At 39.5% G+C, this 24,011-nt stretch overlaps 1 protein-coding gene across 1 annotated transcript; it reads right to left on the bottom strand.

Annotated features, from left to right (window-relative positions):
• Window positions 1–11,378: 11,378 nt before the first annotated feature.
• On the bottom strand, window positions 11,379–23,998 carry OTOP1 (otopetrin 1). The gene is made up of 6 exons (XM_041458832.1): window positions 23,713–23,998; window positions 18,424–18,560; window positions 15,425–15,483; window positions 13,836–13,966; window positions 11,932–12,878; window positions 11,379–11,549 (listed from the first exon to the last, which is right to left on the bottom strand). The coding sequence occupies exons 1-6, from the start codon at window positions 23,996–23,998 to the stop codon at window positions 11,379–11,381; spliced, it is 1,731 nt and encodes a 576-aa protein (XP_041314766.1).
• Window positions 23,999–24,011: the final 13 nt, after the last annotated feature.

Raw genomic sequence — 24,011 nt, 5'->3', positions numbered from 1 at the left:
GACGGCCCCGCTCGGCCGCCCAGCGCGCACCGGGCTCCGCGCCTCGCCACTACCGTGCCGCCAGCCCTGCCGGGGTCCCTCTCCCGCGCTCCGGTGGCCCCGCCTGGGGTCCCCGCCCCGCGGCTCAGGGCAGGTACCTCTGCTCGGGATCCCCGCCCCGCGGCTCCGTGCAAGTGCCTCTGCCCGGGATCCCCGCCCCGCGGCTCAGTGCGGATCCCCCTGTTCGGGTCTCTGTCCCGCGGCTCCTTCCAGGGGTTCCCGCTCCGCAGTTTGGCGCGTCCCCCTGCTCGGGTCTCTGTCCCGCGGACCCGGTTTGGGTACCCGCCTCGCGTCCTTTCGCTGGCGCTCCCCGCTCCGCGGCTCAGCGCGCTCCTCTCTTCCCAGGCTCCGCGGCTCAGCGCGTACCCTGCCCGTGGCACACGCTTCGCGCCCGCTTCTTCTGGGTTCGCTCTACGCCCCCGCGACTCCCGGTGGCTCCGGCCCGGGCTGGCGGCTCCGCTCGCCCCGCTCCCACCCGGGCTCCCAGCTCCCGCCGGTGCCGCCCGCCCGATCCCCGCTGCCCGGGCCGGCCCGCCCGCCCCCGCCGCCCTGTGAGCATGCTCCGCTCCAGGGACGCGCCGTCCGGGCCGGTGGGCAGCGCGGCTGGCAGGGGACGGGACGGGACAGAAAGGAAAGCAAAGGCGCGGCGGGGCCAGCGCCCTCCCCGCTCCTTCCCTCCCTCCGAGACCGAGTCACCCTCGCAATTCCTCGGGGCTGTCACCGGCTCTGTGCGGCGGCTTTGCGCAGCACAGGAGAGGAGCGCGGTCCCACCGCGGGGAGCGGGGAAATGACCCCCAGCATCCCCCGGGCAAGACGGGCTGTCCAGGACGGGCACGGACACAGCTCGGCCGGCCTCTCGCTGGGAGCGAACGGGGCTGAAAGGTGCGGTGTGGGAAGCGGGACGGGCTGGGTGTCTTCTGCAGGGATGGGAAATAGAGCGTGCCTTCGTACTTGTTCAGTGGCTTCTACTGGATGGCTGAGAAGTATTACAGGCAGAAAGCCCGGCAAGCGAAAACCGATTCTCTCTCTTTCCAGCTCTATGGGATGAATCACCCCTCACGATAGGGCTCCAGCACAACTAGAAACAGACTATGACCGTGTTAATGCTCTTGGACTCACCGTGTGCTAATGTCATGCTTGAATTTCTTCAGAGAACATGACTTAGTTATTTTTATTGGAAATACAATTGATTTAGTTCCTCTAAAACTTAATTTCTTCTCAAAATGGTTGCTAGAGATCAAACCCATTCTTGACTCAGCAGCCTGGGTTTTGGCACTGAAAGGGTTGAAGAACTGACACTCTCCAGGGCCCTTCCAGCTGCTTCTCCAGGCAGATTGGGAAGGACAAGAATCACTATACCTTGCTGGATCTGCAGTGACATGAAGGAAGATTAAGTGCTAGAGTTACTAAATACAGAGAGAAAAGAATAAAAATAAATCTAATTCTGAAGCCTTTTAGGTAATTTTATAAAATTGTCACCAGAAAACTGAAGCTTCACTTCAGTGCTCGCTTAAGAAATTGGTGCTACTTTTCCACATTTAAGCAGAGTTATATTTAATATTGGAGGAAGAATTTAGCTTTTGTCACCACTGAATTCTAAACAGTGTGACTAAAGCTCTGATGCTGAGGCAATGTGTTGCTTGCACAAACTCTGCTTTCCTAAGCAATGCCTCCTACAATTTCTCTAAACGAAGAAGCAGATTGCACAAGTATTTGTGCACATCCCTGCTTGTCATGGGGATATTTTGTAAGGTAGTTAATGGGGACATTTGATTCCAAAAAGCAATGATCCAATTTGCTTGTTTAGCTTATGTTCATTGTTTCAGCAATGTAGAGGTGTACGCATTTGCTTGTGATGTGGTGTCTGTATGTATGTGTGTTTACACGTGTGCTGCCAGTACGCACGAGCTATTTAAATAAACACACGTGTAGGTATCTGTCTTAATAACAAAAGCAGCCCAATAAAACATAGCCTGCTCGCAGCTCAGCAGCCCTTGCCCACACTGGTAGCTCGGTACAAATGTGAGGTGCAGGTGTGTGTTATCTCCTGCCAGCTCTGCCGGGTGTGCTGGAGTCAGGCACAGAGGAGGTGCAAGCAGATGGGAAAGATGCCTTAACTCATTGAAACAACAATTATAAGAGTACACTTGTCAGATGTCTAAAGAATGCAGTTTTGCTATGCTTTGTTCTTTACTGTCTGCAATAGGCGAACTCAGAGTTGAGGACCTTCCAAAGCATCCCATTTATTGGCCAAGAGTTGTATTTGGCTGTCTGAATACTGTAACACAATTTAGAGGATGTAATATCCTTTCCCACCCATTTAATCTTTAGCAATCATTCTTGGTTTCCAGCTGGTGTTGGGGAACTGATGTTGTTCCCCAAAGCTCCCTGTGGATAAAGATCCAGCTTTGAGCTGGGAGAAGATTTGTCACCCAAAGGTGCAGCTGTCAATGGGTGCCTCAGTGATACAGTCTCCAATGCTGGTCCAACATTTCATACATGCATGTTCAAAACTTTCTTCCAAGGCAAAGGAATGCATTAGGAGATCAGGAATATTTTCAATGGTAGTAGAAGGAAATCCTAGTTTGTGATGGGGTGGCATGTGAGACTAAACCCCCCATGCTGACAGACTCAGTGAGTTGGGAAGAAGTGGAGCAGGAGGAGCAACAGGACAACTGCTTGGTGCTTTTCCTGGATCATTCATAATGGCATCAGGTCAGAGAAGCAATCATTTAATGGAGACATTTATGGTGTGTTATAACATTCCATTCCATCCACTGCCATCAAAATTTTTTGAGCCTCAGATAAAAACCTTTTGCATTTATAGGTTATTAGCATCCTTTTTTAACTTTCTGTAGGCAGTTTGCATATAAATCTCATTTTAAGAATAGTCCATTAAACCCACAGCTGTCACTTGCTGAGAGATCTGGGGTGGGGTTTTTTTCATCCTGAAATCATCTTTTTAATGTCTTTTGTGCTTTTCCTTCAGAGCTTTGCCTCATTTTTCTTTTTTTTTTTTTTTTTATTCACCTGTTAAAATTGCAGTTCTCTCTCACAGCTGGCAGATTGGAAGTAATGGAATTTAACTGCTTTTGCAATGGTTCTGAGCAAAAAAAAAAAAAATCTTTTCAGTTCCTGATTTTAGAAATGTATGTTTTACTAGCTCTTTCCCTTCATTGCCACATTTTCTACTTCCACTTCAAAATACAAATACCTATTGTTCTGCCCAATAATATTTATTTAAAAATCATCAACGTGCATAAATTCACACATTCTCTCATCTGAGAGATACTTGGTGTAAAGAGACAGGAAAATAATTAATGCTGGAAGGAAATTAAAATACAGAGACACAGGTGTACTGCTGAGGTTTAGACTGTAAAAGCATCCCATCAAAAACCTCCCATTACTGTTAGGCTCTGAAACAGAGAAGAAGAGGTAGTGGTAGAGGCTTAAGTGTAGAAGGATGCTGAAGTGGAGCTGTATTTAGGAGCATGGCTGAACCCATGCTTAAGGTCAGTCAGTGATATCTGACAAGGGGAAAAGTTTTCTATAACAGATGACTTAATATTTTAGGTAAAGTTAGAAGAACTTCAGAGGCTAAAAACTGAATCTATGAGAAATCAGGGTAGAGGTGGGGTATGCATTTTTAACAGTAAGGGTGATTAATGGCTGAAGCAATTGTGTTTGGATTGTAATAGATTTGCCATCATTTGCCATCTGGAAGCCAAGGCTGAATGCATTTGTCACAGACTGTGCCTCAGCTCATCCCTCAGCTCTGTCTTCATTCCAAGGGTACCAAGCAGTACTCTGTAGCCCATGTTGTGGGAAAAGTAATTTTGGATGGCTACAGTTACCCCCACTGGCCTTAAAACCTATTTCAGTTTTTGTTGACGTGATTAGCAATATGTAACAGGATCTGAATGAGTGTGATATGGTTCCTACATCAGGCATTGATCACTCAGGGAAATCATGAAAAAACTGATGCTAACAGAAGACATTTCCACAGGGGCTGCTTTTTGGGTGTTTTTTTGCGTTTTTTGTTGTTTTTTTTTTTAATTCATACCAAAGCTTGACTTCATTTAAAGCAATGGTAAGAGATAAAAGATGGATGCTAGCCAAGGCCAAGACCAAACGGAACAGCATTTTTGTAAATTTGATTCCTACTGTACTGTCTTAATTAATTTTTGGGCTTTTGTCTTATAAAATATTTTCTTTTCTTTTTAGATATTTATAATCATGTATTAAAAATAGTATCTTTTTTTTTCTAATAAAGCAAGAGTTCACATAATTAAAAACTACTAAAGATCAGTCACACTCGAAAGAAGATAAATAAAAGGAGGAAAACCCCTGGTTTTTACAATTCGGGAATTTTATTCATATTCTCTGTGTGTGTGTGTGGCCATATCCCAGGGGAAGACCTGTCCTGAGAAAACAATCAAGATGAAAAAGGTGATTTTAATTTTCTAATGCTGAACACTTCGAGATTTTTATTTTGTCTTTTGCCAGCTGTACTATCAAACTGCAAATAAAAATCAGGTGGACTTAGTTCCCCAAGAAGCTGATGTAATTCTGTATCTGGCTTCAACAGTGTAACAATTTACCCTGTGGAGAAATTTGAAAAAAAATTTCTTTTCTGTGTTCTGATTTCTCTGTTTCTCTTACCTACCATACATTAGGAGGATCTATGAATTTTATATTGAATGTGTAAACTACAGGTTTTTTTAGTTAAATAATTTTTATTGGAACTTTTACCAACAGCATCATTTATCTTAGGATTTTACCCTGTCCATTAACATAGTATGAGATTATCTTTCCCAAAATGGGTAGGAAAAGCAAATCCCTCATGGAACCAAACAGTAATTTCAGCAATGAAATCAGACACTATTGTGAAGACTGTTAAGTCTGATAGAAAAGACGGGGCTCAGAAAACAGAAGTCAGCAGCTGGGTGTCTGCCTCTCAAGGAACACAGATGATGTCTCATAGGGTCAGACAGTGACTCATCCTTGGGCTCCCCTCCTCCCAGGAGGCAGGTGCTGCATGGAAGGGAATGGGGTTGGGAAGCAGGATACTACCCAAACCTCATCTGTTTCACTGGCACTGTGGTACAGCTGTATCCTTGCAGAAGAGCCTGTTGCAAATGCTACATAGAAAACTGCAGACAGGTAACTTTACAAGTGTGTCAACAGTTAGAGCTGATGGGGTTTTTAATCTGTACTTTTTAGAGTTGTATAAGACCAGCATTAGATTTCATAGTCCAGGATTTATTTGGAGAAAGAATTCCAGCTTCAAATTTTTAAACATTAGTGGTAAGGATGAGCAACTTTGTCACTTTGAGATAAACAGCAATAAACTGCAACTTTACTTATTTCTGACTTTTTCCCCCCTTAAGCAGTACTTGAAATAACACACTCATTTAGAATCATTCTGGTTTCTTCTCCAACACACATAATGAGGGTCAAAGGAGTTTTAAGTGCAGAGAGTATAAAGTATCCCTGTAATGCCTTTAGGACCTCCCCATTCTTCTGGCTGGTGCACTGCAAATCAAAGGAGGGAAATACAGATTGAAAAGCATATGTTCAAACAAATCAAGGCAAATACCCCAAATTCAGCACAAGGTCAAGGTATTGCTGCAGTGGAACAAAGTTTGAAAGTGCAGGCACAGCCAGCTCTTCTTGATGTAGTGAAGTTTGGGTTCTTGACTCTTGGATTGGAAAGGTTTTCCAAAACGGAGAAGAAAATAAAATTAAAGGTTTAGAGAGAAGAAAGACATTCTGATGCTTGGAGAGGACTTGAGGACACTTTCAAAAGTCTGTTTGGCTAGTGATACATCTTTAAAATTTATTTTTTGGTAATTAAACTATTAGATTCAAGCAGGCAGTGGTGGAAAACCCTACCTGGGGAGCACTGCAGGCATGCTTCTTGTACCTGGGAGAGGAGCAGCAGGAAGGGGGCTCATGGAACCAGCTACCATTAAGATGTTGTTACAAAGCTATTGCTTACTGCATTGTTGCTGTTTGTTGCTACCTTCCTACAGAAGTCATTGCCTGCTAGAAGTGAAATTACTAAATTCAGAAAATTATGGACTCAAGTTGGAACCAGACACAAAGTGTGGACTTAGCCTTAGGTATGTTAATTGTATCTGCTCATTCTTAAAAGCATTCTAATCTTCAGTTAAGCCTGGTAAATATTTGATAGCACAATAAATTAGAATAAAGAAGTTACGGTATCATTTAAAATCCTGGCCAGCCACTCACTCCCTCCCCCAGAGTGGGATGGAGGAGAGAATCAGAACAGTGAAGGTAAGAAAATCTGTGGGTTGAGAAAAAGACAATTTAACAGGTAATGCAAAAGGCATGTGAGCAAGCAAAGTGAAACCAGGAATTAATTCACCACTTCCCGTGGGCAGGCAGGTGATCAGCCATTCCAGGAAAGTAGGGATCTATCACATAACAGAGACTTGGGAAGACAAATGCCACCACTCAAAATGTGTATTCCCTTCCCCACTGCTTCCTTCTTCTTCTTCCTTCAGATTTATGCTCAACACAAAGCCATAGGGTGTGGGATATGGTGTGGGATATCCCTGGGTCAGTTGGTGTCAGCTGTCCTGGCTGTGTCCCCTCCCAGCTCCTTGTGCACCCCCAGCTCCTCACTGGTGGGGTGGGATGATGGACAGGAAAGGCCCTGGCTCTGTGGAGGTGCTGCTCAGCAATAGCTGAAATATCCCTGAGCCACCGGCTCTGTTTCCAGCACAAATCCCCAACACAGCCCACACTTGCTGCTCTGGAGAAAATTAACTCTATTCCAGCCAAAATCAGCACATGTGAAGCTGTTCCTCACTCAAAATGCTGATGTAGCTCACCAGAATTAATGATTCTATGTGTGGTTTTCAAAATATGGCTTTTAATTACAGGTGTATTGCAGTGACATTCAAGCAAAGATTTATTGGAAATTGAACATAAAACACCCACTGCTTTGTTACAAATGAAGTGGAGAGATAGCAGCTGGTTTTCCTGCAACCCCTGTTCTTTCAAAAATTTCCACCTACTGCATACATCCTTATTTGTACTTAGGCATAAATTGTGGTCCATTTGCTTCTGGCAAGAAAATAAAAAATATGTTGGTAAAGATTTTACCAAAGATCATATTTTAAAGATGAAATTCTGGGGTTTTTTTTAGGTGAAGAACAGTATTAGAGGGAGGCATGCCATATAGAACTATAAGTTTTGCTTTAAATGTCAGCCAAATTAACATTATGGGACATGACACACCTAATTAAAGAAACAAAACCAAAAACCATCCAACTTAAAATCAACAAATAATAATAAAAATACTCTAACCATTGACTACTATCATTAAAGTATCAGCAACTTCAAGATGAAATTGATAGTTTAGAAGCTAATAGAGCCAAACCTCTTATTTAAAGTTCTCCTTAACAATTCTGCTTAAATCCAGATCTCATTTTATTCATGCATGCATAGAATGAGGCCAAATGCTTGGGGACAAGGGCTCCCAGGGAATAAGTGATCCAATGAGCCATCTGTACACACATCGTGTCTAATCAGGGTGAGATGGGGAAAATAAAAATTATTAGATTATTAAAATCTTGAAGTTAGAGAATCTTTTTTATTTAATGGATTTTTGGTAAAGATTAATGAATTATTTAAGCTAGTGATAAGAAACATGCACTTACATTACTTGGGTAATTTCCAATAAATGCTATTCTCTGAAGCCATCTATTTCTCTGCACATATATAGTCCACTCAAAGTCTATGGAACACAAGTGGACAATGCAACACACAAATATTTCCAAAATTATCAAAATGGACATTATTTTTTGCATGATTAAAAGAGAAAATTCAAAGTATTGAGAAATACTAGTAGATTGAATTTTCTTTTAGAAGGCCTCAACCATGAGTCTTCAATTTTCTTCTATCTCAGTGTCATTGACACAAAAAAACACTTGGAAAATCTGTGGTCATGCAAGTTTGACTCTTCAGGTAAATTGAGGATTGTAGTGCTCTTTTTGCACCTTAGCAGCCTTTAACTTTGTACACATATGAGTTTACATGTAACCGAAGCATGCATTATTGAATAGATTAAATTATTCAATGAAGAAGGGGAAGGAGTGGAAGAGCCTAACAGAAGGATGAACATCAGAAAATAACTTTCTGGTTAAGATTATGCAGCAAAAATTCAGAATCCTTTGCATATCAAGTGCATTTCACTAAAGAAATTCCTTTTTAAAAAGGTCTCTTTTGAAGTAATATTAAATTGGAGCACCTCAGGAGAATATCAATGAGCAGCTGTTAGACCTCTCTCCTGGGTAAGCAGGCTCTAGTGCCTCCTGTCACATGCTCGAGCAGAAAGGTAGGCAGAAATAAGGTAGTTTTGTTTTATTTATTATCTTTTCAAAGCTGTGATAGATCAGTATTGTTGATATACACTAGAGAAAAAAACTTAGAAAACAATTGTTGAAGTTTAGCATTGAGCAGAGAGCTAGAGGTCACACTATATTAACTATGTTAATGTAAGTATTTTTCCTTGTCCAAAAATCTATGCTTCTTAAAAATGCATGCTTCTATTTTTCCTGGTTCAAAAATCAATATTTTTTTAAAATGTATATTCTCAAATATTCAGAACTTCATGACTCACTATTGTTTCAAGAGTAGTTAAGCTAAGAGCTGCTTCCATAAAACAGTCTGTATTTGGATGAAACAGTATTTTTTTTGAGAGAAGTCCTGTTGTGAAAACCTCTTATGCATGTCAGGTCAAAATCAAGTCTCTGGTCCTGAAACAGAACCATTTCAGTCAGCGGGATTTCATCAGTGCAGCTTGGAATAGAATTTGCCCATTAGCACGTTTAAAGCATTTGCTCACTGCCAGAGTGCTACCTTAATTCACTTTTCTGAATAAACTTCAATTTCAGCACTCAAAAGCAATTTAATGTTTTGGGCAAATGAAATTATTTCAATCATAATGTGAAGAACCAGAAAGGGCTAAGTAATTGCAAATGAAATATAACTAAATAAGGATGTTATTTATTTTTGAAATTTCCAAATATGTGCTACATGTTTGTAATAGAGCATATGGCCCCTTCTTGGCCTTAGGGATTTAGGGCTAGCTCTGCTTTGGCTGAACACAACTGCTGGAAATCAGCAAAAGAACACCAGTTCCAGCTAAAGAATGGCATGGGACCCATCCCACAGGAGCACAGGAAGAAGAAACAGGCTTACTCTTTACTCCATCCATTTACTCTTTTACTCCATCTTTACGAGCACTTAGTGGAAATGGAATTTTTGCCCCTACCTAGTGAAATGAATTTTTTTAATGATACTGGAATTAGCTGTAGAGTTTGTCCAGGATGAAAGATTAAAAATTGCTTTGGAAGGAAGATTAAAGCTTTATTTCATTATCTGGATGGCGCTATTTACTCAAATTTTAGAAAAACAACTGAGTGGTAAGAGCTGATATTTACATGGAACTAGGTGAGATCAAGCTACTGAGTTCAAGCAGAAAGATAAAAAATGTTGTCTAAGAATGAATATAAGAGCCAATAAAGATGTTATAAAAGAGCATGACAAGCAGCTGTACGGACAGGCAGAGATTACAGCAATGTATGATAGTGTCTCTTCCAAAAACCACTTAAAATCAAACAACTGAAATTGCTTTGCAGATGACTGCTTTGCTCAGTCTCCTGATGCTTCATCTAATTCAGACTTCACCTGAGAGTTCAGATGGTACTTCTTTACCTCATCTGGGCTTTGCAACAGGTAAACAAGGTAATAAAAATTCCTAAGCAGGTTATGGCTGTGCGTACCACAAAATAGAACTGAAGATTAATTATGATGTGAAGCAATTCCTGAAGCAACCTAAAGCAATCAGGTAATTTATCGAATGGTCTGTGTTTGCCATCTAGTGGTACAAAGCCAAATTTTTTTTTTCCTGCTGCACGAGGGCAGACACAGCTGCTGAAAGCTCCTATCTCAGAAGCAAACCTCTCCCCCACAGAAATGTTCCTGCTCTCGGGATGATGGTGGTGATAAGTGTACAGCTGTCCTTTCTGGAACCAGCAACAGAAATTTTTCGGCCCTTGACCCATCAGACTTAGAACTAGCTCATCAACAAATTAGCAAGGGTTATCCAGTACTTAATTGATCTGTAGCTCCGGTATCCTAGTTACTGCTCCAGTCTTTTGTTCTTGCAGGTGAAGACTCTAAGAGTATTCAGGCACCCAACCTTTCACTGCTTTCTGTGCGAATTCAAGCAACTAAATACCACAGGGTTTTGAGGATGTATTCTAACATCTTTTAAACCACACTTACAAAACTCTCAGCCTCAGGATTTCTAGAGGCTTCAGCTTCGCTTTACAGCACTCTGTATGAAAACCTATGATTATTTTCCAACCAGGAGACTGATCTACAAGAAATTAGCAGCTCATTTAAAAATTGTGCAGGGAATACATACCATTCTGGCACTGGAACACATATACCTAAATATGAGCTATAGGACTAGTTTTTTCTCTTAAAACGTTTCAAGAATATTTGAATAAAGAATTAAGTAAAAGGATTAATTTTATTTCTCAGTTATGTCATGGAGTAAATACAAGAAAATTAATAGAAATATATTTTTTCAGAAAAAAATTATATACAGCATTATATCTAATCATACATGTTACTCACCCGGATTTTTTGCTATCTATATCTATCCACAAAATAATAATTATATATTGATTTTCATCTGTAATAAGGAACTTTAAACTAATTCCCACACCCCAATTTTCTAGCAAATATTTTAGAATATTAATATTAATTCTTAATATTTAAAAATTGTTTTCATTTCACTACAAAAAAAAAAAAAAAAAAAAAAAAAAAAAAAACAAAGCTAAGAATTAAGACTCGGAGTTTTCCTAATATCTCTGTGATTCAAGAGAAGCTCTTCCTGGGATTTTCTGTTCTAAGCCATACAGAATTTTGTGTAAACCCCTTTCACAAGTCACAATGAATGAAAACAAAGACATACAAATTGTATAGAGAACAAATCCCAGTTGACTAAAACAAAGATTAATGAGACTAAATTAACTTTACTATGTAATGTTAATCATATTAACACTAATGTGATTCTGAAAAGTGTATTTATACAACACCACATATATAACAAAATGTGAAAAGAAAAAAAATTACATGCTATTAGCTATTGTCCCTTCTTTAAAAAAAAAAAATATTGAATCTTCTATTTATTGAGCAGCTGCTGCATTCACTCATCCATTCATCCACTCCCTCAACTGTTATTTATGTAATTAATTATTCAATCAATTGTTCACTGAGGGACCGTATATGATCTATGTTTTACAATTGACCTCAAAGAGCGAGGCAGCTGAATGCATCCGATAGAAAATAGAAAAAGGCATCGCAAGGTTCACAACAATTATCCAGGGTTCAAAGCCAAAAACTATTTCTTCCAGTCCATTGTCATACTCCGGGCGGCACCCGAACGCCGGTGGTATCCACAGCTGCAGGGAAAGAACGCCAGGCCAATGTTAATCACCAGCTGTACAAGTCAATAGCCTTAATGACTGTGACTCACCGTACTGCAAACTGGTTTCAGGAGTCCCTAAGAAATCCCTCCCTGTTGCTACTGGGGCAGGCTGGAAGAGGGAAGGAAGAGAGTTTCAGCTTCTGCTGTTGCTACAGTTTTTGGAGCGTTACTGAAAGGAGCCTCCCATATTCTACATTTAAATGAACTTTGTTCCCCAAAAGCATATTCACTTCTTCCAGAAGTAAAATTTTCTGCCTACAAACTACAGAACTATGCAATTTTAATATACTTATCAGACTTGTAAGGATGGGAAGCTTTTGGGTATTAACTTGTGAACTACATTCAAAATGTCTTACCGAAAGGTTGCAGAGGAATAAAAATGCAGCGATGTTCTTCAAAATTCTCCTCTTGTTGTTAGTAACCGAGTTTCTGCTGTAAAATGAGAAATCTGAGGCTGAGTGCATGACCAAACTATTGTCCTGACTCGTTTCTTCTCCAGCAACACCAGCACCACCGTTTTCTCTTGCACAGATGCTGCCTTTAAACAGACAGGGTATGTCACCGCTGTCACGAGCAGCTCTGCCATTGTAAATCTCTTTGTACAAGGGGGTGAGGGACAAAGTGCTCCCCCGAGATATGGTCACTATTCGAAGAGTTTTAATGTCATCATTCACCTTTTCCTGCTCACGGTGGATGGATTCAATGATAAAGAGGTTCTGAATATATTTCTCAATAATAACCAGAATAGAGTAGGGCAGGTTATACCATGTGTATTTGGGATGACCTTGGGCACAGATAATGGCAAGGATTGAGCCCCAGGAGAGCAGCCAGGACCCTGCAGCTGTGCCCACCAGCAGTTCTGCATCCAGTTTTCGAGCGGGGTTCTTGGAATTATCCAGTGATCTATCTTCCAGTCTGTAGATGAGAAGGGCGACGACTCCAGCTGTGCACATGAGAGCCAACACGAAGATAGCATGCAAGTAAAACATAGTGAGTGCTAACTCACTTTTGATTTTTGAACCTCCAATCTGAATTAAATACACAACAACTACGGCTATTGTGCTAGTTAACACGATTAGTCCAAAAATCATTCCAACAGTTATGCCATGGAATTTGAATGGAGTTTTGTTTTGCTGGTGGTGCTCAACTTTACGACCAATGTTCTTCCACAGGACATAGAGCATCGTGGATGCTAGGATGTGGTACTCTATATTAAAGGGATATAGGTAATATATTCCCTGAGAAAATATCGAGCAGAGAGTTGTTGTTGTGCAATTGCATTGAGGTGCGTGATCATCTAGAACTAAAAGAGAAGGAGAGATCAGTTATGTGCATTATCAAGGTTCCTTGTTTTAAGTGAATAAATAAAAGATAAATAAAATAATGAAACAGAAAAGGTAAAATTTCAGTCAAACAATACCCAGGTGCTCACCTAAGAAAAGGCTTCCCCATGCTTCACTGGGGTTTGAAAGCAGAAGGCATCCCCCACAGTTGTCATAGAATGGCCTGGGTTGGAAGGGACCTTAAAGATTGTCTATTTCAAAACCCCCCTGATGTGGACAGGGAACCCTTCACTAGACCAGGTTGCCCAAAGCCCCATCTAACCTGGCCTTGAACATTTCCAGGGATGGAGCATCCACAGCTTCTCTGAGCAACCTGTTCCAGTGACTTACCACCCTCATAGTGAAGAACTTTTTTCTTTATATCCTGCTTACTCTAAATGTTTGCTGGCTACAACTTGCACCATCTTGCCAATGGAGAAAATGATTCATTAGTAAAAAAACCACCCAGAACAAAGTCTTTGTCTTATAAAACAGCACTAATGGATAACTTATATTCTTTTGAGCCATCCCACTAAATCCTGTAGGACCACAGGCTACATGCAATCATTCTCCTGTGAAAGACTTGCAAGATTATCCATACTTGTTTTCTTACCAATAACTTAGTAAGTAGTAAACTATCTTTTTAACACTGCTATGTTAGTTTATTACTGTGATTTAGTAATAAATTGGTTCCTCAGTGATGTTATTCCTGAAATGGTCTCAAAAAATCTATTTGTTTGGAACTTAGAAGAAAATTACTGCCTTGTTCACACACATGACAATGATCATATAACATTTCAGTATCAGCTAATTACCATGTGCCCCAGAATGACTACACTGACATAATCATAAATGACTCAGCTAAATCCTACAGTGACAGTGTTTTGTATGAGTGTGCTAGAGCCGGAATTTCACAATGCACCAAGCCTTTTGCTTACCTATAGTTATGTTCCCAAAACCAAGTGTGATTAGTCTTTCCTTATGTTCATTCAATTGATGTTTTGACTCCGTTAACACGCCATTTGTCCACAGGAGCAAATTTGTGAAAACAGAATGGATAACACCAAACCTACAAAACAAAGTAATTATTGCAGGAATCCACACAGACTCATGACTGTAACTCATGAAATATCTGAAACGAAATTAAATGGATTAACTTTCTGTGTACAAGCTATATGGCACTATTTATTTGTCAGTGCAGGGGGAGGGTTGAAAAATCATCACCAATCTCTAAAAATGTTCGGCAGTCACTGAAATCAGTCTTCCAAAACCTTACAGAAATGCCATATATTAAATGGCCTAATGTATTAAACTGTTAATAGAATGCCAGGTGTTATCATGCACCCAAGGCTGTTCATGTTTCTTCACCAAGAAACAGTTCTTTATTACAACACTGTTCTCAGTAATAAACTTACAGTTAGAAATTTTTTAGAACTACTTATAAACAGAGCTGATAGCACCAGCTGACATTGCACAGCCTTTTGTAATCACTCTCTTCCTGAGCATGGGGTTTCAACACTTACTCAAGAGAGCAGAACAAATGGAGAACCTTCACCAGAGATGATGCTTCTGAGCAAATTTATTTTACCTCCTATAGAAACTGCTCAGATCATTGATAACTTTAAATAAGCATTTTGAAAATTACCATGTTTGCTTACTCATGTTCTGTGTACAGACAGATTAATATACATTAATCTGCCTTCTCAGAGAACTAGGAAACACATTGGGTCTGATTTGGTACGTAGGATACCACCAGGGAGGTTGTGTTTCCAAGAGCATGTGCACAGTTGCACCTCCCACAGCTGTGAGGTGTGGTTGATATGCCTGAGGGATGGGATGCCAGAAGGACCTGGATGAGCTCAAGAAGTGACCCTATGGGAACCTTACGAGGCTCAAAAAGGCCAAGTGCAAGGTCCTGCAGCTGGGTCAGGGCAAGCCCCAGCATCAACACGGGCTGGAAACATTCATGTCCAGGTTGGATGGACCTCTGAGCAACCTGATCTAGTTAAAGGTGTCCCTTTTTATTGCAGAGGAGTTGGACTAAATGACTTGTAAAGGTTTCTTCCAACCCAAACTATTCTATGCGTCTAAGACCTAGTTTTAAAAAGGTACTTTCCATAAAATCAATATAAAATATCTCAGTTACATTGCATTGACTGCAGGTTGCTGATACAGGCTCCCTTTCAGTAGGTAAATAAATAAAACATAATATAGTGCATAGTCTTAAAACCCATATATGATGCTTCCTTCTTAAGTGATTCTGTGTGCCATTTTCCTCTCTTATGAGAAAAATATATGTATTTTGTCACTATTTTGCATTACAAAATATCAGTGCAGGTTAAATAAGTGTATATGGAGTTTACTTTAACTGTTCTATTTAAGAATACTTTTTTCTACTTAATGCAATCAAGAGGAGAATCAATCTCTTTATATTTTCACTGTCTCTCATACAATAAAACTTTGGTGTTAAAGCACTGTACAGACCTACACCTATTAACACACCAGATGAGGATCAGATCCATTTTACCTTTCGAGTGTTTTGAAAGACTGGATAACATCCTTTGCATGACACCACAGAAAATACACCTAAATGGAAGAAATACAGAGAAATATCATTACACTGATGCACACATGTAACATTCAGAAAGGAAAGTGCATCTGTAGATAGACATTCAAATGGTTAAAACTTCTGATGATTTAAACTGAGGCAGCTCCATCTCCACACATGTGAAAGAGCTCATGATTTCATGTGATATTTACACAGAAGCTGAGATTTTTTTACATGAAAAATCAGTGACTTAACAGTAAAAATTCTAAGTATCACTCACCAAAACATATATTCCTTCTGTATCTGAAGAGATTTTATTTCAGTGACAAACAAAATAAAGCCACTGGCTGTGGATAGGGATATGATTGCTGCAGGGCATGGTGATGCTAACACTGAATAATTTATGAAATATATTAAATTCTGTGGAGGGAAACAGACTGATGAAAGGATGACAGACTTGACTAATAAAACAACAAATTCCCAGGAAGCACAAGAAAAGTTTGTACTAACTGCATGAGAGACAACCCCATTAAGAACACAGCAGTTGCATGCAAGAATAGTGCAGAAAACGCAAACAAGGAGTAAAAGAGAGAGATAACAATAATAAGTTAGCAAGTCAAGGTAAGTGGAATAAAATTAGAAGTCTCTGTGAGAGCATAATGGAGACCTCAGAAAGAGATTGCCACTGAAACAAAGCCAAGTGTGGATAGGGTTCAAGAACTATACCAATATTCCTCAGGGATGTTAGGGTGACTCTAACAGTCTGTTTACTCCCAATAGTTCCTAAGATACTGAATTCATCAGCAGGTGAACTACCAGGAGAGAGAATCCTAAGATTTCTCTTAGAAACCTGCCTGGTTTGGTATTCCAGAAATAGTCTAAAATGTAATAAAACTTTGGGTTCTTCTTCAGCAACCAGAGTAACTGGAAGCCCATTTTTCCACAGCATCCATTACTGTAGGATGCCTTCAGAGCCACTGTTTCTGAGGCAATCAATGCTAGACAAATGCAGCTCTTCATGGTTCAACTATGCTGCCCAGCAGTAACAATTCCTCTAATGAAGCACTTACCAGTGAGAGGAGTGGCCACTGTAAAATGCTAGATGTAAAGACTAAAATATTTAATGTAGGCTTCAACTGAAATCAAATTGAAATTATCTTAGTCTCTAAAGCCATATTCAATTTCCCATCCTGGGATAAATGCAGTAAATCTGACAGCAGATCTGAAACCATTCCTTAAGTTTCCCATCCTGGGATAAATCTGTAAATCAGTAAATCTGACAGCAGATCTGAAACCATTCCTTAAAGATTATAAAAACATAAGGTTTGAAGATCTGTTCATACACAAGATAGTGGGAAGAAATAAGAAAACTCAGTATAGAAATATCATAAAATCCAGTTTTCACTCACAGAATACTCATTGCCTCAAGGGGAATTCTGCCTGCAGAAGAACATAATGCACAGGCTGTCCTGGGAGGGCAGGCACATGTTGGTTCATACACGAGTGCAGAATGTATATATTCATTTCATGACGTGTATCAGGATGCCTCACTTAGAGTAATTGACAACAGAATCCGATACATATCCAGTAGAAAACAAATTCTTTGGTTTTTAGATAACACATGTTAGGGATGTTCTCTGCTGTGATTTCATTCACTATTTCAAAGACACAAGATTCATCTTAGGTAAGAGGCATGTGGTTAATTACTTCTTAAATTTAACTTTTTCTTTGATTGCTCAGGCTAACATTCAAGTGTGCATTATTTTAAGCTCTGTAGATGATAAATTCAGTGACACTGGGTGATGTAAAATTTAAATTAGAATTCTTGTTGCCTTTGTTCAGCATTTTTATTCACCATTCTTCCACACTCCAGCTCATGGTGGCTGGAAACCTTGTCAGCTCTGGGTCACTGGCTGTAATGAAGAATGCTGTGCTCAGATCAGCATACAGAAGAGTATTTCATTGGTTTGTTTTTCAGAGATGAAGGAATGAAGTTGCAAGACATGGAGAGTGGATATTACAAGAATGTGAAATTAAGATTACTTCAACCAACTCAGAATTTCACCATCAGAGAAAAGCATAGATGGGGTGAGAGCTACTGTTTAAATTTCAATTTTTTTTTTTTTTAAACTGTTGAAGAAAGCAGAAAAATAGGTTGCTCAAAATCTCATTTACATGCAACCACAACTGCTAGGAAAACATTTCTTTCTGAATGGCATAAACCTCCTGGAAAATTCATAAAAGTGCCTGGCTATGATTGAGTATCTCAGCTGAGTGTCTTTTTCTTTCCTTCTTCCCTACCAACCTGCTGACAGGGGTTCAGAGGAGTTAATGTGAGAAATAATCAGCTATGGAGTGTCACCACACACTTTGGGGAGACCCAAAGCCTTATAACAAAAGGCAGCTGGAATTTTTCACAGGAGTCACTGACTATGTTTGCTACTGTGCAGCCACTGACAAGAACAACCAAATGCTTCTAGAAGGAACATCCATGTTCATTTGTTACAGGAAAGTTATGCAAGTGTTTTAGAACCAGCTAGGAAGGGTTTTGTCCCCTTTGACTTACCAGGCCTACACCTCTAACAAAGGAACATCAGGTTAGGCAGATTGAATTGAACTTGTGTGGCAAGTCTTACATACATAAACAAGGGAATTGTCTTTAGCCAAAATACTCTTTTCAACCTGAAAATTCTGCATGTAACTTCAACTAAACAAAAAGGCCACGTAACTTCAGCTACAGGAGAACATTTTTTTATTATTCTTTTTTTCAAACCCATGTTTGAAATGCATGAATTTTATGGCTAAGTAACTTCAGGTTGCAAACCTTGAATTTACTATACATGCACAAGCATTTAGTCCTCAAATTATTCTGTGATTTGCTTAGACATCAAATTAGTGTAAAGTCCACTGATGACAAGATAAAATATATTTTGGTGAGAAACAAAGATTAACATAAAACTGCAACCGGTGACTTTTACCTGTAAGATGGTGTGGACAGCATGTGTAACAGGAAAAATGCCTTCAGTTGGTGATAAACAGTTTGAAAAATCAATATAATATCCAATTTTAAAGGAGTCCAGAATTAAAGTAATCACTGCAAATAATGTAATCCCACCTACAAATGAAAAAGATATTAGAAAATTTTATGTATAGTTATAGTGTCTAGAGACTATTTGTAAAATATACAAAAATCTATTTAGGGGAATGAAAGTTCATCAACATCTGTGTTCTTGTTTAGGGAAATAAGATGACATCAATGCTCAAGAAGATAATTGAATGAAATAAGTGCCTCTAATTAATTTGTGACAGCCTCTAGCCCAGCACAGGAAGCAAGGAAGCACTGACAGCCCCTGCAGGGTCAGGGAGGAGTTGCCAGCCCTGCACTGCCCAGGGCATTCAGCACCTGGCAGAGTGCCCAGCTCTGGGCAGGATCACCTCCCAGGTGACAGTGGCACTGAGCAGCCATGGACAGCAGGAATTCCTGCCCTCAGCAGCCCCACAGCACACTGGGCACTCCTGGGGAGCTGAACAATCACCTTACATTCCCCAGCCCCGCACCTCCACAGTGGGAAGTCACACAATCCCTGGGTGTGCCCTCCCCACGGCTCGGGGGTCACTGTAACTCAGAGACCACAACCACATCGAGCTGTATGGTTTGTTCTCCTAGAAAGCAACCAAAGGTTTAATTTCAGTATCTGTATTTCACACACACACAAAAATATCCTAACATATTACTCTGAATACCCTAAAGAACTCTGAAATACATTTCGCTTTGTTCATTTTTTTGTTGCTGTTATTATTGGGGTTGTACCTGTATGACAAAGTACAATTGGCTACAAGTTTACTGAACCAAACCTTGGTTTTGGTTTGTCTTGAGGGGTTTTTTTTGTTTTGTTTTGTTTTTTGGGTTTTTTTTTGTTTGTTTGTTTTTTTGTTTTGTTTTTTTTTTGTTTTTTTTTTTTGTGCTTGGGTGATTTTTTTTCTTTTTTTAAGCTTTTTTTCAAGCATTATTTAATTTTATTTTGGATTTAATGGATTAAATTTGAATTTAATGGATTTAATATGGATTTAATTTGGACTTATTTGAATGAAGATTAGATAAAAATTTATCCATGGACCTTAACAGGACCTCATGATATAAACCAGCACCAGTAACTTAATCTTTCTTTACAATTCCTCACAGAGTAAATAACATCACTAGTGTTGACTTGGATGAATATCTATCTTTTATATGGGGCCACAACCTAACTTCCATATAAGTACCATGTGTTCCACTTGACATGTGGTAGAAAAAAGTAATACTAAATTAAAAATTTATTTAATTGATACCTTTATTGTCAAAGTTGCACTGATAAAATTTAAGTAGAAATTATATAAACACACTGTAATTTTGTTTATTATTTCACTGACCCTTTAAAATTAAACAAAAATAGACTTCAGAAACCTTTTCAATCACAAGATTATGAATTCCAGTAGGATTTTATGCTTCTGTTTTACAATCTCTCTATAACAAAAAAACTGTAAAATCACTGATTGAATGTAATTTCTACCAGGAGCTAAAAACTTTTGCTTTTATATTGCAAAATCTAAAACCTCAGCTCTGCACTTCATGCATATGTATAAACCCATACAGTTTTTTAAATCATGCTTCTTAGATCAGCTAATTTGTATTCTAACACATGTAACAGGACTGGAGCCCACGTTTTTAAATAGAGGTGCCATTTTTATTGTGTATGAAACTAAATGGTATCACAAAATACCAAATTATAGGCTACTCTCAAGATCAAATGATATGTTTCTTTCCTTATCTAAAGAATTTTAATAATTATGAAATAAATTAGAATTTCTAGTTCTGATTATATAATTATAAATATAACTGGTTATAAATCACTCTGCCTGAGGTAACCAGACATGCTCTGAGCAAGGTGTTAGACTCCATGAACTTCAGAAGTGCCTTCCTATCTGAATTATTCTAAGATTGATGTTGTGATTTATGGTTTATTTACAAACTAGGCAGGAAACAGCCTATTTGTCTGAAATGAGTCCATTTCACAAGTTATGATTGTTTCAATAAGAAGGCAAAAGCTATCTTCTGAAGCAAAAATACTATAGACTACTGCCCTCCAAAGATTAGAAGACTTTATATGACTCTTAATTTTAGATTGTTTCATTTATTCAAATGGTATTTAGATATTTCTGCAATCACCCAGGTGGCCACACTACACGTGTATACAAAGTGTCCAACATGCTTATTTATGGACTGCAAAAGAGAATGATTGTACTAATTTTATTACCCAAAAATGAAAGCATGACTGTAATGACCATGCATACGGTATGTTAATAGTTTTTCTGACAACTTTTTCTGATAGAAACTTCAGTAGTATGTACTAATACTAAATGGACACCAGTAATTTCAAGGAAGATAATTCCACTGCTTAATTATTTTCATTTAAATTTGTAAGAAATGTGAAATTATTGCTATTGAGTACTGTTTAATTATTTTTTCCTTTCAAACATTTATTGAAACCTCTGTGTCTTAAGGGATAAATAATAGGATTTTCAACATTGCTAAGTGCTGGCTCATTTCTTGCTAGCAACCATCAAGAAGATCAGAAAAACATAATGATACAGCTGCAAAAATACCACTCTCACTTTAAAATATTGTTCAAATAAATGGCAATTCAATGCAGGCAGTAAAAAGATACAAGCTGAAGTCTGTCAAGAGTTTTTAAGTTGACCAGTTGTCAATGCTTTAAACAGAAACTGTGCTGCTAAATAATGTGATAAAATAAAACTGTTTGTGAAGCCAACTGATTTTTATTTTGATTTCTCTGGTTCACTTCACTCAACTTTCCAAAAAAATGGTCAGAGAACTTTTCCTAGCAGGAGAGCGTACTTAGGGGAATAACATTTGGAACAAGTCAAGGAAAGACTTCCTAGGTTATTTGGGTCAGGATAATTGTGTTGTATTAAAGACACAACTCTGCCACAAACTTTTCCCACATTCAGACTCCAGGAGTGGTTCTTGGTCAACCACACAGGTGGGAAGAGAACCAAGCTCAAGAGTTCACACAATTGACACCTTGGTGCAGAAAGGCTCAAGGAAACCTTCCTGTGAGCAGTTCTGGCAAACTGACCTTCTGCCCTTCTAGTGTTGCTAAACATGTAGAAGGAGTCAGTTATAGGAGGTTTTTGTTAAATCATCCCATTTCAACATTTTTCAGAATAAAAATGGTCTAAGCAGGCAACTGCCATCACTTTTACTAAAATGATATTCACAGTTTGAAAGGATTCATGAAAATACGCTCATTTTATACTATTTAGTACAGGGACATTCGCTCTCCCAATTACAGAAAAATTATATTCTTCAAAAGTAGTGATAGAACTAGAAATCTTTCAGTGGAAAAACCCAAACAAAATATGTCTGTCCCACTCCATCCTCCCCTTTCCTTTCTGGACTTTTGATCTTTCAGGTAAAAGACTTCTATGACAAAAGCACTGATAAATAGGAGGGCATAGGGGATCTTGGCAGAGGAATTGCCACCTGAGTTTTTCCTTAGCTCAAATAAGTTTTCTTTTACCAATAGAGGATAAAGGAGTTGTACAGACTTGTTGTAACTACAAGAAACTCCCCAGAATAGGAAAGTGTAGGTCATTCCCAAAGGGCAAATTTGTTGAATTGCAGCCTAAGAGAAGCCATGGAACCCACAGCACTTGAGAAGCCAGTACAAAGACCCATCCTGTGCTGGCAAAAGAAATGGATAAGGTAACCTAGTAGTTCAATCTAGGATCTTATTTCTAAGTTTCTGTGACTCCTTATATTCTGTAGGACAAATGAAATGCTGTGAATGCGGCGCCAAAAGAAAGAGGGTGGGGGATCCTGCTGTACTTACCCATGCTAGGCAGTATTTATTCCATATTTAGGAGGGGGAAGCTACCCTCTGAGTAACAAAAGCTTAGCTTGGCCCAAGGTAGGATCATATTAAGCCTCGCATGAATTTCAGGAGATTGTAAACCACATAAGCTAATAAATTTTAAATGCTTGAGAGATGAATATTGCCTTGAAAAATAGTAAATACTCAAGAGGAACAATTCAACAGTTGGTATGTGAACTCCATAAATTTCAAGAAAGAGTCTATAGACCATGGCGGTACATAAGACATTAAAAAAAAAATAGGTTTTCTGTCAGAAATTCAAACACAGATGTTAACAGTTTCAAAGAAAATAAATGATACACAAGCACTGAGATTGAGAACCACATTTCCACAGCACAACCTTACTTTTCAAAATAATCAAGTGTCAGGTGTTCTTGGAATTTTCATTTAGATGTTTAATTAGCTGCTGTGAAAATTAGCTGTTGTGTCATTGTTAATAGGTAGAAAACATTTTATGGGAAAGCTGTCATAACATTCCACTTAAATACTTTCTGATCTATCATTCACAGTGCTGAGACTGGAAGAGGCTGGTAAAACTGGGATCGCCTATTATTCCACAAGCACTGATGTAGGCTGTTTCTTTTCCTTGGTACCTGAAAACACAGATTCCTGTCACTACAATTCTGCCATGTGCTCCCCGAACATCTTCTCTCAATATACCTTTGTATCCTCACTCTGGTACACACCTGACTGCAGTAAGGGCCAGCACACCCCACCACTACCCTCACAAACTTGTATACTTTTTCTGCAAGTGAATGAGTTTCTGCAAGTGCTGAGGTTAGATTCCTTGTTTAACTGCTTTATGTACTGATTAAAACTGATCTGGTCAGGCATTGTGTCCTCTTCTGTCTAACCCTAGATGTTTCAAAAGCATCACTGTACACATATAAACAGGAATCTCTAATATATGCTCAGAGCTCCAGGACGTTACTGACTGGTACTACCATAAAGTAAATTACATTATACCATCTGGAAAAGGTGATAATTCCTCCAAAACAGCTGCAAGACACCAACAAAACTGCTTCTTCTGCTAGCTATATCTCAAGTTTCACCAAACCAGCCTGGTAAAGAAGAAAGGCGCCAGAGCTTTCAGCACTATAAATGGTAGGTTGGAAAGTGAGGATGTTTAACAAACAGCTTCCCAATACAATCTTCTAGTATGTTCAGCTTATGCATATATTTACTTTAGAGCGCACTGCATGTTCATTCAGCTTGCAAATACCAGGATGCCTCCCGGTAGGGATGGAGAGGCTAACAAAGAGGCAGGAGACACAGGTGATGGCACAGGTGTTCCTTGTGCAGTACCACTCTGTGCCATCCGCCCGTACTTACACTTCAGCCAGCGGGCTCCAGCGTGTGTGTCCTTGTCCCGGATCAGCCTCCTCTGCGTGCAGCTCCTGCAGAGGTACCACAGCATCCAGAGCAGCTGGATGAGCATCAGCGTGATGAGGTAGGAGAGCAGGTGGCTCTTGCTGATGCCCACAGCATGCACAGCCCAGGCGAAGGTGAGCAGCAGCCCGGCCAGGAAGAGGTTGATGCCGTACTGGCTGCTGAGGATCTCGGCGTTTTTCTGCGGGTAGCTGCCGCCCACCGCGGGGCACCCGGCGGCTTGCTCCATCTCCCACGCCGGC

The sequence above is a fragment of the Pyrgilauda ruficollis genome, unplaced genomic scaffold (assembly GCF_017590135.1).
Source record: "Pyrgilauda ruficollis isolate IOZ18807 unplaced genomic scaffold, ASM1759013v1 scaffold1, whole genome shotgun sequence".
Lineage (NCBI taxonomy): Eukaryota > Metazoa > Chordata > Aves > Passeriformes > Passeridae > Pyrgilauda > Pyrgilauda ruficollis.
This window is presented reverse-complemented; position numbering and strand designations above follow the sequence as displayed.

What these genes read in the sequence shown, in the direction of transcription:
- OTOP1 (XM_041458832.1), bottom strand. Translation starts at nt 23,998, where the DNA reads ATGGAGCAAGCCGCCGGGTGCCCCGCGGTGGGCGGCAGCTACCCGCAG. An exon ending in TGGAGCCCGCTGGCTGAAGT is followed by an intron (nt 18,561 to 23,712) that starts GTAAGTACGGGC and finishes TTTCATTTGTAG; the next exon opens with GTGGGATTACATTATTTGCA. An exon ending in TATTCCTCTGCAACCTTTCG is followed by an intron (nt 11,550 to 11,931) that starts GTAAGACATTTT and finishes CTTTCCCTGCAG; the next exon opens with CTGTGGATACCACCGGCGTT.